Genomic DNA, 15,394 nt, shown 5'->3' on the forward strand with positions numbered 1-15,394 from the left:
AATGGACTGAATAGCAGAAGATTTGACTGTGAAGATGAGAATCCAGTGGGGGAAGATGGGATTCAGCAGATGTACCCCCTCTACAATCAGATATGCTACCAAGACGGGAGTCCTGGCAAATATCATCCAAGCCGTGACCTGGAGAGAGTCTACATCAACCCACGGGAACATTACGTGTGATTGTCCTCTTTCTCCAGTGGTGTTCTAACAAATGTTTATTCTTAGATTGAGGGAGAGAAACTGAGGCCAATAGGTATGATTTTATTCTGTCTCATATAAAACAATCCCAGTCTAAGTATATCAGAAGTCGTGATGAATGACTTGGAGCCAATAGCACATTTCTTCCTTTTATTAAGAGTTTCTTAATCACCAGCTGTGTTTGTGAACTTGACTCTAGCTTTGTGTGTTTCTGTGATGATGGTGTTTAACTACTAACATTTGGCCTACAATGGCATGTTCATTTAAAAGTAGAGCATCTGCCTGGGATGACAGCAGTGATTCTCCAGAACGAAAGGCCCCAGCTGGGAGTATTAACCTCACTGGGTCTCAGGAAGACCAGCCTGTTCATCTGTAACTCAAATGGGCAGGAAAAGGAGCTCAAAATCCATCTCACTAATTATTTAGTTGGGATTTGGCTTTTCCTGACATGCTTAATACAATTACAATACCTACTTACAAACAGGAGGCCTGAGAAAAGAGGCAGAATTTGTTGTTTATCCCAGAAACAATAACAAAAGGCAGTTCAGACCTTCAAGTCTGTTGGTTTCTTTTAGACTCTTGTGATATTGTAATATGCGTTCCTTCTTGATCACCAAGGTCCTGAGGGATGCATATTTCTTGCTATTATCGGCCTAGTCTTGATGAGCTGTGTGCTAACCAGAGTTCTTCTCTTACTCGATCATTGTTCCCACAGTTGTGTTCTTTATAGTCCAGATTAGCCTATTTCCCACCTATTAAATTCTAGAAGCCCTGTCTAACTGGTGGACAGCCTTGAGCCTTGAGCCCTCTTTTCTGTGGTGTTGTATATGACAGGCTCAGCTTTCACTACTGAAACTTCTTTCAAACTAATCCTATCCACACAGGCTTTGGCTACCCTTTGCATTCTTCAGACTTTTTATTGTCTGTGTTTTATCTACCTCAGAAAAAAGCCTGCTGGAAAATCACCATGAAATAACCCCTACTCTTAAAACCCAGGTAGAGAATTTGAAAACCTAAAAAAACAAAAAGCGCCTTTAATATGGCATATGTGCTAAACCCACGTGTGGTCCTTGATCCCTCTTCCCCTACTTTAACTGGTCAATAATAAGAGTAAAGAGATACTAAAACGCAAATAATACAGTGACTGACTTACCAGTCTGGAGTTGTCTCACTTCCCTTTGCCAGCTTTTCCTTGATGAGCTTGAAGGTAGCAATTATAGTGGGGTGAGCAGAGGAAGGAACACAGGTACGTGTGCAAGTGTCAATCATCTGCCCTCATATCTTAAGAAAAGCATTGCTTTACTATGTGTTCTGGAAGATTATGGGTCTGTCACAGATATATAAAAAACACTGCAGACTTGTCATGTATTAGGAAAGAGTGACATAAGCACTAAAATAAAATAGTACACGTTTCCAACCTAAGCTTCAAGGGAATAGGAGAATATTAACATAGATTTCTAATGGGATACCAAAGATACATTATGATTCATGTTTTGCTGGCTCTAGTTCTTGCTTGTGTGTTTGTTTCCTTTCTTCAGTTACCATGCTTTGTCAGACAAATTATCCAGGTTGTTCTACAGTAGTAATACACCACCCCCCTCCATTACCTGGGTGACCAGCAATTCTGTAAAAGATGATAGTTACATGGAATCAAAGGGTAAATTCCAAGGACCATCATTGCTGTTTCACTATGTTACCTCAGAGTTAGTGTACTGCCCTTGCTAGCAAGCTGACACAGAAAGATACCCGACTTTATTACTTGGAATCCCATCAGTGAGTTAATGTAACTGAAGGTGTAGGGATCCTTGTTTTCCAACAGAAAGATGACTCTAGTCAGAGCTCTCCTTGATAAGGAAGTGTTTTATACATACTAGATGTTACAGAGGAGGATACTGTGGTGCATTGCCTCCTTTAGTGAGCTTTAAAAATGTCCTACACATTGGGGATGGTTTCTAGGTGCTGCTGGGTAGCAGGTTGTTGAATTAATGTCACAAAAGTAGACCCTGGACCTAGAGGGGAGTTGAGATGTCTTCATTTGCACTAGGGAAAGAGAGTTGGAAGCACTGAGTTTCAGAGCCCTTTGACCTGTCTTCTACCCTCCCTACCATCAAGAAGCCACTATTGCAATTTTTAACATTCTCAGTGTAGTTATAGAAAAGAAATCTCAGGATGTAGACACTTCTCTCAACAGCCAGCTAGTTCAATATCCTCTTTGCCTCTCTGTCAGCTATGATATTTCTTTAACAGACTGGTAGATTTTATAGCTGTTGGCCCCTTACATGGGTCACAGAAGGTATATAATTGCTTATCCTGGTGGCTCCCATCTGTTCTCTCTAAATACTGAGTGGAATAGAGCTCAGTATTTTAAAGGAGCTTTAAAGGGCTTTGATCAGCCAGCCCCCTCAAGGAAAAAATGCCATCCAAAATTAGCCTGTTGATCTCTAAATTTGGAGGCTAGACCACTTGAAGATGGCCATTTAAATTTGGAAGTTAGACTCTTAAAGGTCAGTGAGTGAGGCTTAAGGATATAAGCCACAGCTGCTACTAGATACTCTTCCCATAACTGGTTTATTAAAACTCACTGAAACAGAAATAAATCCCCGGAGTGCTTATCCACTTACGGTTGCAGTTTTGCGTTTCGAGGGGGAGTGTGCATGCTCCATCTTAAACACACAGCCTTGATTGCCTATTTCGTAGGCGGCCCAAGCTCCAGGGGCGTGCGTCATCGCTGCAGTAGCAGATCACCAGGTCCTTTGCACACCACACTAAAATAAAGCATCTGTACCAGTTAGGATTGCCCTGACGTAATGGGATAAGAATTTAGGTTAATTCTTAAATGGCAGTGATTTATTTTCTATGAGGACTCCCCTATCCCTGGCCGCCTTATATGTTCTAAAATTGAAGAAGTCCATGCTCTTTAGGACATGTAATATAAAATTCTTACCTGTGCTAGGCCTCCCTGTAACATGCACGTAGTAGATACTAAAGAAATGTGCTGTAAACTAAATGAACTGGTCCCCTCAATAATTTTTTATGGCCTTGTTTACTCATAGGGATAACATATTTTTTCATCCATCTTTTGAGAATGATTTCCTAATTCCTCTTTCACAGTAGTGTAAAATTTACTATTTTGTTTTTCATTGTGCAGTTTTCCCCTGCAGTGTGCTGGTCTCTCAGTGCTGTTCTTTATATCCAATAGAGCCTTTCTTCAAGCCTCTTTTTCCCTGGGGCATAGAGGATAGACCATTATACCAAGAATCAGAAGAATAGGTTCTACTCCCACTTAATCTGTCTAGGACATCAGTTGCCCCTATCTGTAAAAGCAGAGATTGTAATACTTTCCCTGTCAGCCTCTCAGAAATGTGGGGAGAGTTAAAGAAGATAATAATGGATGGGAAATTGTAAGTTCTCTTCAAATGAAAATACCCATGACTCTAGTACTGTTGCATATTGAACCTGAACTCCCAGCACCCTTGCCAGCATTTTGAGTACCATAGCGTCTCCCCAGGGAGAACCAAGTGGCAGATGAAAATTTCAGTTCGAGCTAATTTGAGTATAGCCAAGTGCAAGTGGAAGACATCCCTTTCCTATAATAAGCATTTGTCATATGGAAAGCTTGATATCTGGATTTTAGCCTTTTAAGCTCTGTTGACCTGTGGTTGCTCTTGTTTAACAGATTACTGCTAATAATAGCTACCATTATTGAGTGTGTAGTATGGACTGGATTCCAGGGCAAGCACCTTACAAGAATCATCTCACTGACTAGAACCAAACTCCTGTTTTGTCCCCTTCCAGGAGACCCTGTGGGGACAGACAGCCTCCCACTCCTATGCTGCACACCCACCGACCACACTAATCACCAGTCAGCTGTTACTTCTTTTAAGTCTGCTTTTGGGGAGTGGTGTTAGGGAAGAGGCTTTCTTGATTTTTTTGGAAAACAGAGGTGTAAGAGGGTACATGGAAGAAAACCATAAAAAAAAAATGTTTACTGAGAAGAAAGCAATTGCATGTGCTTGTTTTTACTTACTTTTCGAACTTCTCAAAAAGCTCAGAAAGAGTCTCATACCCATTAGATTAACCATCTCTGCAAAAATAAGCAACCGAATAATTAAAGCCACTCCATCCCAGTTGGTTCGGTCTTAGAGGGCACAAACTTCTAACATCTCTTCCTCAGCTTAGTAATTTGATATACTTACTGCCCCTTTGAGTTTGTTTCACCTTTATTGAACTCCCAGGGGGTGGTGGAACTCTTAGAGTGGACAGAAAGAGAGCTGGCTCTGGTAGAAAGCCAGAAGAAGAGGAGGAAGGGTGTGAAAGTAGAAATGTCAGGGCCCCCACCTGTGGTTCAGCTCTATGCTTCTCTTGTTCCTGTGCTGAACTGGCAACACCCTTCATCCTTGGGCCATTTACAGACTACCTAGGAGGACCAGGGACTTCCGGTTCTTCTGTTAAACTAGAAACTGCTATTTGTAAGCCTACTCAACTATGGACTATGCCTGGATGAATCTTATGGCCCCTGAAAAGTACTTGTGTTCCCTCCATTAAAGAAAATTGTTGTAAGTTGGACTTTGCCAATTTGGTCACTTGCAATTATTAGGTGGTTTAGTGGCCTTCAGTAGGTAGGGGTTGGGTGAGGGCTGTACGTCTCCTCCCCACCAACCTTACCAGGTGGTATATTACACTGAAATCAGATTTTAAGCCAGTGTCTGCATCATTCATCTTTATAAACACTCAGGCACCAGAACAGACATCCTGTACTAGTCAACCTGTCATGTAAGCTTGAAAGAGTCCCCACTCCATTCTTTTAGAGAACCCAATGATATCTTATGTAAAAGGGTTATTAGAAATGAATCCAATAATGTTAACAGCAGATTTGGTGTCAGGCAGCCTGATTTCTGTTCAACTTCTAGACATAGAACAGGTTAGTAATCTAGGAATCTTAGGGCTAGTGGGCTTGCTAGAACTTTATGCCCTCTTCGTGAAAGGGATGGAGTGCCCTATGGTATTTGGGCCAGTCCACATACATTTAACACTACTAACTTGACCACTGAAAAAAATCACTTATTAACAAAGTCTCTGGCGCTGAGTTCTTGTGGTAGTAGCCTCTGAAGTGACTTGAGTTTTTCAAATGCTAACTAACAACTTTTGGAGGGTGTATTCCCAACTAGGAAACTTTAAATGTTAACTAAACACTCCTAGGGTGTATATTAAGACCAATTAACATGTGCCAAAATAATTCAAATTACATTCAACATAACAATTTCTTAAGGATTCCTTGTGTTATCACACCTTCACAGTGGGGTGAGGTATATTCACTGCTCTAATGTCAACCACCTGCTGGCATTTCTCCTTAATAGTGACAGCCTTTTCCTTGTTAGAGGTGTGTGTGTGTATGCATCAGAGAGAGAGAAAGACAGGCAGAGGGGAGAGAAGCCGACTTAAAATTCACAGTTGAAAAACATTTTGGAGTTCACACATACAACAGAACCCTCACATCTACAAACATCTCACTATTTCAGGCCCATTTTATTATCTTTGCTTTTGCATTATCTCTGTAAAAAGGTTAGAGGTAGGAACAGAGGCCATATTTACCTTGACAGTGGAAATATATAAAATATTAGGTTTATTTCTACTGTATTTCCACTTATTGGGTTAGTTATTCTCTACTCACGTTTGTTTGACTGTGGAAGTTTGGAGCTGAGTAGACTAGAATAAAAGAGAATGTCAAAAATTCAGATGACACTAAACATCTTTTTATCAAACATTATCAATTGAGACCATGATGTGGAAGTTCCTTCTATATCTCAGGGAGAAGGGAAACCACCACTGACAAATAAAAGGATTCTCAATTCCATTGGTTGGGAATAAATCACTTCCATTGGTCCATTCCCCAGAATAGTCAGTGTTTGGGGGCTAAAGCCATGATATATATCAAATTACATACCTACCTACCTCCCTACACCAAAAAGCTCTAGTTATATGCAGTATCTGGTACCTCTAGCTGTGAGGTATAAGGATAAATGCGTGAGTTTCAGGGGAACAGATGTTGTGAATATTTATGGAAAAAAGCAGCATCTCCGTGAGTTAAAGGTTGGCAGGGCCCTGTCCTCTAAGTGCTCCCATTCTAGAGCTGTGTTGTTTACAGTTGCCACTTGCACATGATTTACATGGCATGTCCTTTGGACCCAAGGAGATAGACTAATGGACTTGAAGTTATTATTAGATTACAACTGCCATCCCAAACAATCTTCAATAAACAAAAACCAGCTTCCTGAGATGTTTCAGTGTTTTACTCCATCTAGAGGCAGGAGACTGAACAGTTCCCTTCTTGAGGTTTTTCCCAGCCTTACCATTTAAAGATTTTATGATCAGGTTCCCTGTGGCCCAGCAGGACACTTGGTATCATGGCCTAGACCGGTTGTATTTATTATCATGGCACAGGACTGAACTGTAAAGTCGATTAGAGGAGGCCTCGAGGGAAAGCCCCCCTGGGAATCCAGAACATCAGATTGGCTACACTGGCTTAGAACTGTGGCCTATCCTGCTACAAATATGTCTGACACCCATGAAGAAATGTTTTATGTGTCTCCTCCAGAGGTTAGGAATGAACTTCAAACATTCGTTATGTCCCTTAATAACTCACAATGGGTCTATAAAGCCCAGGGTTCCACTGATTCCCAAATGCATGGGCATCACTATTTTGGTTTTCATTATTCTTGCCAATAATGACCAGCTTTTTTTTTTTTTTTTTTTAATCCACCCTAACACATTGATCAGGCTAAGTTAATTTCTTCTCACAAGTCATGTTGATGGCTCCATGTCCATCATATTTTAACTACAGGCAGCAGTATTTTGTCCTTAATGCATTGGTTTGCACTTACCCACACTGTGGCTCATTAATGCCTCTTTTTTCACATGGTTTCATGAGAACTTATTGCTGTATTCCCTTCAACTGAGCATTTCAATACCCAGAAGAGCATTTGTCATCTTAGGTTTCACTGTGTACTTGAAATTCCACGTCCTTTGTAAAAAAATGTTAAGTAGGTGGTGTTGCTACTGAATCCCTGGATTATTCCACTTGTCTATCCAGAAAAGTTCCTGTTTATCCTCTACCTTCTTTTTCTATTTCTAAGCCGAAGCTTAAGACATAACATCTGCTCCAGCCTATTCATTTTCCATGTGGTCTTAACCTCTTAACTTCCTTACTTCTCAGTTTCATCCCTGTAAGTTAGTACTCTCCGCCTCACAGAGGTTTTATGGAGGGGGAAAAATAAGATGTTTAAGGGTTGTCTTCAAGAGAGCTCCTACTTTTAAAGCGATTTTATAAAAGCCCCTTGGCTTAGAAATGAGAAACTCTATAGCTATTATTTTCTCCTATCCTTGTTTTGCTGTTTTTATTTCTGGAAAGTGATCTCTGTCTGAATAGAGTCTGTACCCTGGTTTTAACTTTCTTCCCATTACCCCCTTTCACACTGAAATTGTCCTCTCTACCTTGTCCATCCTCTGAACTTTTTACCTACAGAGCCAAAACTAGTTATCCCACAACAAATCCCACATGCTCTTACTTCCATGATTGAATAAATTAATGTCCTCAAGAAAGAGGCATCTGGCTCTGGACATAAGAAGTCAGAAGGTAAATGAGGTCTCACTCTGGCACTGGCAAGATCTCACCATGGTGCCTTGGTTCTCCCTGTATAAACTAAGGTTAATTCTGCTATTTCACAGCACCTGGGTGTCATGAGTCTTGACAAACAAACAAAAAAAATGATGAAAAGTATTTTTCAAATGTCCTGTACTATATAAATGCGTAGTGAATAATCTGGAGAGTCCTCGGGTAGAAATGTGTTCTTGTGTAGCTCAATTCAGATTACTAATCCACCCATTGTTTTCAAAAGAAATGTTTTACTAACCTGTTCTTTTTCTTTTTAAAGTGAAAATTAGTTTCTAATCATTTGAACTATTTTAATTTTTCCGTATGGGAAGAGATCAATAGTATACAGAAAATACCCAAATTGTATTTTAAGTGTTAAAACTGAAAGGGTTTCATAACAATGTAGTGGGATAAGGAGGAGGATTCTAGCTCAAATGTGGCAAGAAATAGAAATACTAAGATTAGCTTTGATTTTGAGATTGTATTATAAATAGATGTTAATGTGGTTGTTTTTAGATACTCTTTATTTTTAAGTTACCAGAAATCGTCTTTTATTTTTGAAGTTTTGAACTATGTGGTTCTTGACATGTTTTGAATAAAGCTTTTATCAACTAAACTTTTTCATTATCAATAAATCAGATATTAAAATACATATAAAAATTAATAGCCTAATTATATGACTGTAAAATTCAAGATTTAAAGAACATCTTTTATAGAAATAATAGATTTCTATACTGGAGTCCTTTTAAAAAATGATTTTAAAAATAGTAATAGGAGTACTTTTATACTTCAAGCAGTATTAGAAATATTTTTAAAAGATGTGACAAGTTACATATTATTGTAATTGCTTGTGGAAAACAATACTTTTTGAACGAAACTAAATTTATTCCACTTAAATAATTGTTCTTCATTCCTGATTAGTCCTTAGGTGTTAAAATGTCCCTTCTTTTATGAAATGATATCGATGCTAGATGGTAACTTTTTAAATGTTCTTATTTTAAAGAAAGAGTTGGCATCTCTGATGGATCCCTGTATTTTGTTTTAGGGATGGATGCTTTATTGGCCTGTGAAATCTCAAAATCTGGGAACCATTTTAAAACAAACAAACGTTTTATTGAGATACCATAATTTTCATCCTCTTAAATTGTAAAACTCAGTGCTTTTTAGTTATTCAGAGAGTTGTGTAATCATCACCAAAGTCAATTTTAGAATATTTTCATCACCCCAGAAAGAAACCCACTCCCAGCTGCTCCCTGCCTCCATTCCTCCTTCCCCTTCCCAGTCCCTGGCAACACCAGTCTACTTTCGGTCTCTTGTGAATTTGCCTGTTCTGGACATTATATGTAAATGGAATCCTATAATGTGTAGGCTTCTTTCACTTAGCATAGTGTTTTCAAGGTTCAACCGTGGTGTAGCATTTATCATTCATTTCTTTTTATTGCCGAATAATATTCCATTTTATAGATACGCCACATTTTATCCATTCATCAGTTGAGGGACATTTGGGTTGTTTCCACTTTTTGGAAATAATTATGAATTATTCATGTACAAGTCTTTGTGTGAACATACGTGTTTATTTTTCTTCCATATATACCTAGGAGTGGAATTGCTAGATCATATGGAAGCTCTGGCTTAACGTTTGGAGGAACTGCCAGACTATTTGGCAAAGATGCTGCACCATTTTACATTCCCACCAACAGTGTATGAGGGTTCCAGGGTTCCAGTTTCTCCACATCCTCACCAACACTTGTTGTCTGTTCTTTTTGATTATAGCTGTCCTAGTAGGTGTGAAGTGCTACCTCATTGTGTATTTTATTTTAATTTCCCTGACTGCTAATGATGTTTGTTTGTTTTCTACAACCCATTAAAAATGTAAAGCCATTCTTAGCTCATGGGTCATATTGAAGGCTGGATTTGACCTACAGGTAGCCAACCTCTGACCTAGAGGGTAGAATTAGTAAACAAAAACATTAAAGCAGTATTATAAATACACTCTGTATGTTCAAGAATGTAGAGGAAAGTGTGAGCCATTTAAAGGGAGATGTGGGATATTAAAAAGAATACATGTGGTAGGGCACTGATAAATCGGCTTGCTGGATTTTAAAAAAAACAAACAAAAAAAAACTTGGTTTGCAACATTTGTTGATTTCCATGGCCAGTGTTAAGCTATTGACATGACACCACTGAACTTGAAGTTGGTAAGGGACATACACAATTGGCACCTGCAAGCTGGTGCCAGCTGACTGTAGCACGTTGCTGACGTAAACCGTCTCTAACTGCACATATGACATAGAGTAATCAGGAACTAGAGCTACCATCTACCTGGCTGTCATCGGCCTTGTCCACTCCTACAACCATTAGGAGGGAGACTGTCTCCCTTCCTATTATATTATTAGACTCCCAAATAGCCTTTGACTCTTTCTCAGCCTTCATTACTCTGGAATCATGGCCACATTTCCACAAGACAGATAGGTGCATACACATGCACACTCCCCAGAATGTCAAAAAAGTGTTGGAATGAAGTCAGAGCAACAAAGGGGAACATGTTACGATCCATCCAGAAAACTTATTGGAAAATATACTTTAGTTAGGTGTTGAATGGATAGGAAATGGCCGGTAAACAAAAGAGCAGACATATTCCACACAAACAGATGGTTTGGGCAAGAATTCAAAAGTGGGAGTCAAAAAAAAGTTGGATGAGTCTTCATGTTTAGACACAGAATCGTGAATTCTTGCAATCGGATATTTTGCCTCTGAATTTCTTCTCCCCAAAGGTCCTGGGCAAAGCCTCAACTTGAGATTTATGCTTTTACCAAAAAGCACCACATAAGGAAAAAAAAAATTCCTTCTACACCTGAAATTGCTGCAAGAAAGCTCTAGAGAAATTAGATGGCAAATCATCCAGAAAATAAGTAGTTCATATCTCAGACTTTAGCCCTTTGAAATTCCAGTCTAACATGTTTCCAAATTGGCATTAGTTCATGAACCGTGATTAAGAACAAACCAGCCTTCTTGTCCACAATCTCCTGCCTCCCTGCTTCTAAACACTTCCTTTCCTACTGATGGTAAAGCCCAAAGTTACAGTGTGGGATTGATGCTGTTGACCAGTATTTGTCAGCTCAAATCAAAAGCGAAGCAAAAAGATGCTTTGCTAGGCAGAAGTGGTCACTATGTTACCTTACCTGGCTGCTCATTAGGATAACTGCATCCACCTGCCTTGCTAGGCAGTGGCACACCTGGCCTTTATTATGTGGGATTCTATCACGTGGAGTACTATCCTACCCCCATTTGTGGTGCTTTCATCATTGCTGAACACCTTAGTGATGCCACAGCTCCTCGCTAGCATATTCCTGATGGCCTTGGTACATGGTATTTCCTCCAGGCCTTTCTTTGGTTGGTTTTCAGGCCTCTCATAATATATAAGGTATCTACTCTGGTATGTTCACATCCTGAGCCCTTTAATTCTTTCCTCCTCAATCTGCCAAGACATTCTGGCATTCCAACTTCACTTAGTATATGGGCCTTTGCTTTTTCCATGCTTCTAGGTACCATCCTAGACACCATCTCCTGGGGTTCTTGCCAAACTGTAAATCCTGTATCTCTGGAGTGTGTTCCCAAATCAATAAACTCTCCCTCATCCAGTCTTACGTTCCAGCTCCTCTCAGTCAAGCAGCCTCAGAATCCAGTCCCACTGGTACAGCCCTGCGTCTGCCAGGGGATGTTGGCTAGGCCTTGCAGCTTCTTTGGAGTAAAGTCCCTTTTCTCCCTTATCAGGTCCAGCATGACCCTGGGTGATTATGTTGGAACTTAATCCTACTTAGAGGCCTAATAGCCAGGAGGAGAGGTAGAGGCAGATCTTGAGTAGGGCACTTGCTGTCTTGAAGGGGGGCAGTGGTGTCTGTATTGATTCCAAGCAAGAGGGAAGTGCTAACAGGCTCAGAGAATTCAGAGGAATTAGAGAACAAACAACAGCCCCGATTTGCCCAGGACTGTCACACTTTTATCACAGCAAGTCCCACATCCCAGGAAACCCCTCAGTCACTGGAAATCAGGATAGTTGGTCACCCTAGGATTCTGGGGATTCAAATTTTTCAGGGGACTCTTCCTAGATATTCCCATCCCAAGTGTCAGGACCTCCTTTTCCCCCAATGAGTTAACAGGTCTGCTTGGTTAGGTATTTAACCGTCTCTGGAGATCAGCACTAGATTTACTCCTGAGCTTGGGCCTCAGCTGCAGGATATGAGAGCCTCTTTGTCAACTACCAGGGAGATCCTCTGACTTTCATATTTGACTTTCCATTGCCTATTAATTGCCTGCAGTTTTCCATTATCTTTTTTGTATCAGCGGCTCTTAGCAAAACTCATGTAATCCCACTGTCCTTATAGTTACTATTTCTCCCTTAGGACTGTCACATGGGGCCAGAGGATGCCCGTGTTCCATCTGTCATCAGTTGGGTCCTCATTGCCTGCTGGGGGGCTAGTGATTCAGCTCCCAAATCCCATATTATTGATAAACTTTCTAGGACCGTTCCTGGATGCACTGTTGCAGGTTGGGTTCTCTGGAAGCAGATGCTGAGATGGATTTGGGTGTGCAGGGTATTTTTTTAGAGATGAGCACTTGTGGAAGGGAAGGGGCTGAAGCAACATTGGGCAGAGAAACGTTAGAACTGTGATGCAGTTGTGCAAAACATGGACCCACCCCACGGGGAGGTCTGGAGCATCATGTCCCGAGCTGAGCAGAAGTGGCCCGTGTCCATGCTCAGCCTCCCTCAGTCAGTGGGTGTGGGCAGCCCGGGAAGGCCGTGACCCCAAGAGGGTCAGGAGGCCCTTTGCAGCAGGTCAACCCTGGAGCTAAGGGCTGGGGCGAGAAGTCCTTCCCTGAAAGGGGATGTGGGTAGTGCTTTTCCACTGCCCACACCAAGAGAGAAATTGGAGGAAGCTGATTACTTTCATTAGTTTGGTTACTATTAATTTATTTGTGGACTAAGGAGGCTCTGTGAGTGGAAAGATAATGTTTAAGTTTCTATGCTTTCTCTCTGTATTCTGCCCCTTTCTCCTTCCCCATTCAAGGGGGTAGTTTCTTCATCTCAGGGGAGGTTTGTTTTGTTCTTTTCAGTGTTTTCCCCAGAAGTCTAAAACCATTGTTCCGAGAACAGAGTTTGAAGAGAAAGGCAATTTCTCTCAAACTAAAAAAAGATGCTCTAGGACGGTCGGTCTCAAAAGAGATACAGACATGCATGTTGTTTCTGGCATTTCTGTGTATGTAGCAGAGCCTCGGAGGAAATGTTTCCCCAGGAAATATGGGAGGCAAGACTGTTCTGTGTCCTAGTCCTGGCGAAGAAGGGCACAGTGGTGAACCTGAAGAGACACTACCCGCACCTCACCACTGTGTCAGACCCCAGGACTTTGAAATAACCTTGAGACAGAAAAGGTAAGAGAAGAATGTTGCAAGAATAACTTCAAATTTCCAACTCACCTGTTGGGATGGAAGCACGGTTTTAGAAAAAGTTGACTAGAGGAAAAGAAAGAGATGTGATATTTATTGTACTCTTACTCATAGGGACTGATTCTTCCCTGCTTCGCACATGTGAAAGGCTGTCACATCAGTCTCCCCATCCCTCCCCAGACGCTGTTAATTGCTCAGGTCCTTTAAGCCTCCCAGTCCCTCCACACATGCTTTCTGTATCCTTAGCCATCTGGACCGCATGTTACCAGATGGGTGTGGAGAGGATATGAGGCCCTTCGTGCAAAGCCTCCCTCCAGCTCCTCTCTTGTCCATCTCAGAGCGGGAGCAAGCCAACCCCATCCCCGACCCCAAACCCATTGGCTTGTGCTTGCATTGATCTAACCTCAACTCTAGTCCTACCAGTATTTCTTTATAGCGGCACTTTAGAAAAAGCTTGACTCCACCCATTTCTTATTTTTATCCTCTTTTTTTTTTTTCACTCTCACATTCATGTTCCTTTCCTTCATATCACTCATCTCATATCTTTTTTCTTCCTTATTTTCAATTTCCACATATCTGAGGTTCTTTGAGGCTTCTAATTGTAAAACAATGGATTATAGTATTTGTCATAAGAAACCTCAAAATACTCTTTTAAAAATAAACTCTTGAAGTGAATAAAACATTACTAATACTGATTTCTGACCAGTATTAAAATGGATTTTTTTTTCAGTAATATCAAGCAGAATTAAAGATAGAGGGGGAAAAGTACATGTTTCAAAACCTCATTAGGAATATCCTGGAAAGAAAAGGTTGAGATTTTTTCATATAGCAGGTCACTTAATGGGTCTCAGTCAGATGTTCACTGTGCTTCAAAGATGATTCCCCTTTATGAAACTGGGCCTTATCAGCCCATGGTTCAGACACTCTGAGTAACAGCAGGGCTTCTGAGGAGAGGACATGCATTTCCTTATTTCCTCCTCTGGCACCTTCGTATAACTCTCTATAGTTATCCCTCATTTCTCCAGAGCTCCCATCCACTTTACACCCTCAACACTTCTCAGCTTTCTGTGATGTTTATTTATGCATTCATCCATTCATTTATTTGATATATGTGATTGGGTGCCTACTGAGTTCTGCTCTAGGTGCTGAGAATATGGCAATGAACAAAACAAACAAAAAACTCTGCCTCGTGGGTGTAGAGGGTAAGAGAGACAGGAAACAGTTTAATTGAGAAAGTTGTATGTTAGAAAGTGATATATAGGAATGAAAAAGCAGGGAAGGGAGTTAGAAAATGTTGGGGGCATAGGGTTTACAACTTTAGATAGGGTGGCCAGGGAAGGCCTCACTGAGAAGGTGATATTTAAGTAAAGGTGGGAAGGGGGTGGAGGGATATGCATCTGGGGAAAGAACTATCCAGGAGAGGTAGCAGCAGGTGCCAAGGTCCTGTGGCAGGAGTATGGCCACCATGTTTAAGGAATAGCAATGAGTAAGTAAAAAGTAGAAGATGAGGTCTGAGAAGGAATGGGAGGCAGGCGCTGGATCAGGTAGTACTTTGTGGGGCATTAACAGGACTGGGCTTCTCCTTGTGTGGTTTAGGAGTCACTGGAGGGTTCTCAACAGAGGAGTGATATACTCTGCTTATATGTTAACAGGATCACTCTGGCTGCCATGTTGGGACTGACCAAAGAGGGAAAGGACTCCAGTAGGGTGTCCAGTTCAGAGAACAGTTCAGACATTTAGCTGAGAGGCTGTGTGGCTTAGATCAGCGTGGGGGAAGGAAAAGTGATGTTTATATTGAAGACATACCCTCCTAACCGTCTGTCCGTGCTCTAATCCTCCCCGAATTCTCCAAGGCTGGACCTCTTTCTGTAAGTTCACTCTTCTCATGTCACTCTCTCACTCAAAAACAGCAAAATAACTCCTTGCTGACCAAATCATGTTCTGTTCTTTTTTCGAGGACTCTAACACTTTGCAAGTTGGCATTCTTCCTATCTGTTGTACTTGAGCCCCTCCTGCTTCCTAGCTGAGCTCTCTATTCCCATCAGCTTATTTACTACTCCCCCAACGCACACGACCTGCTATTCTAACTTCTGCAAGGGC

At 41.1% G+C, this 15,394-nt stretch overlaps 1 protein-coding gene across 2 annotated transcripts in view; it reads left to right on the forward strand.

Annotated features, from left to right (window-relative positions):
- The window catches only part of NECTIN3 (nectin cell adhesion molecule 3), a 187,793-nt gene that overhangs the window by 126,652 nt on the left and 45,747 nt on the right, over positions 1-15,394 (forward strand). For both annotated transcript variants that reach the window (XM_082394720.1, XM_082394721.1), the window contains exon 9: positions 1-15,394. This exon is cut by the window's right edge. In XM_082394720.1, the coding sequence (XP_082250846.1) occupies positions 1-180 (180 nt within the window). In that variant the 3' untranslated portion in view covers positions 181-15,394.

Source organism: Balaenoptera borealis (assembly GCF_965194805.1).
Source record: "Balaenoptera borealis genome assembly, chromosome: 5".
NCBI lineage: Eukaryota > Metazoa > Chordata > Mammalia > Artiodactyla > Balaenopteridae > Balaenoptera > Balaenoptera borealis.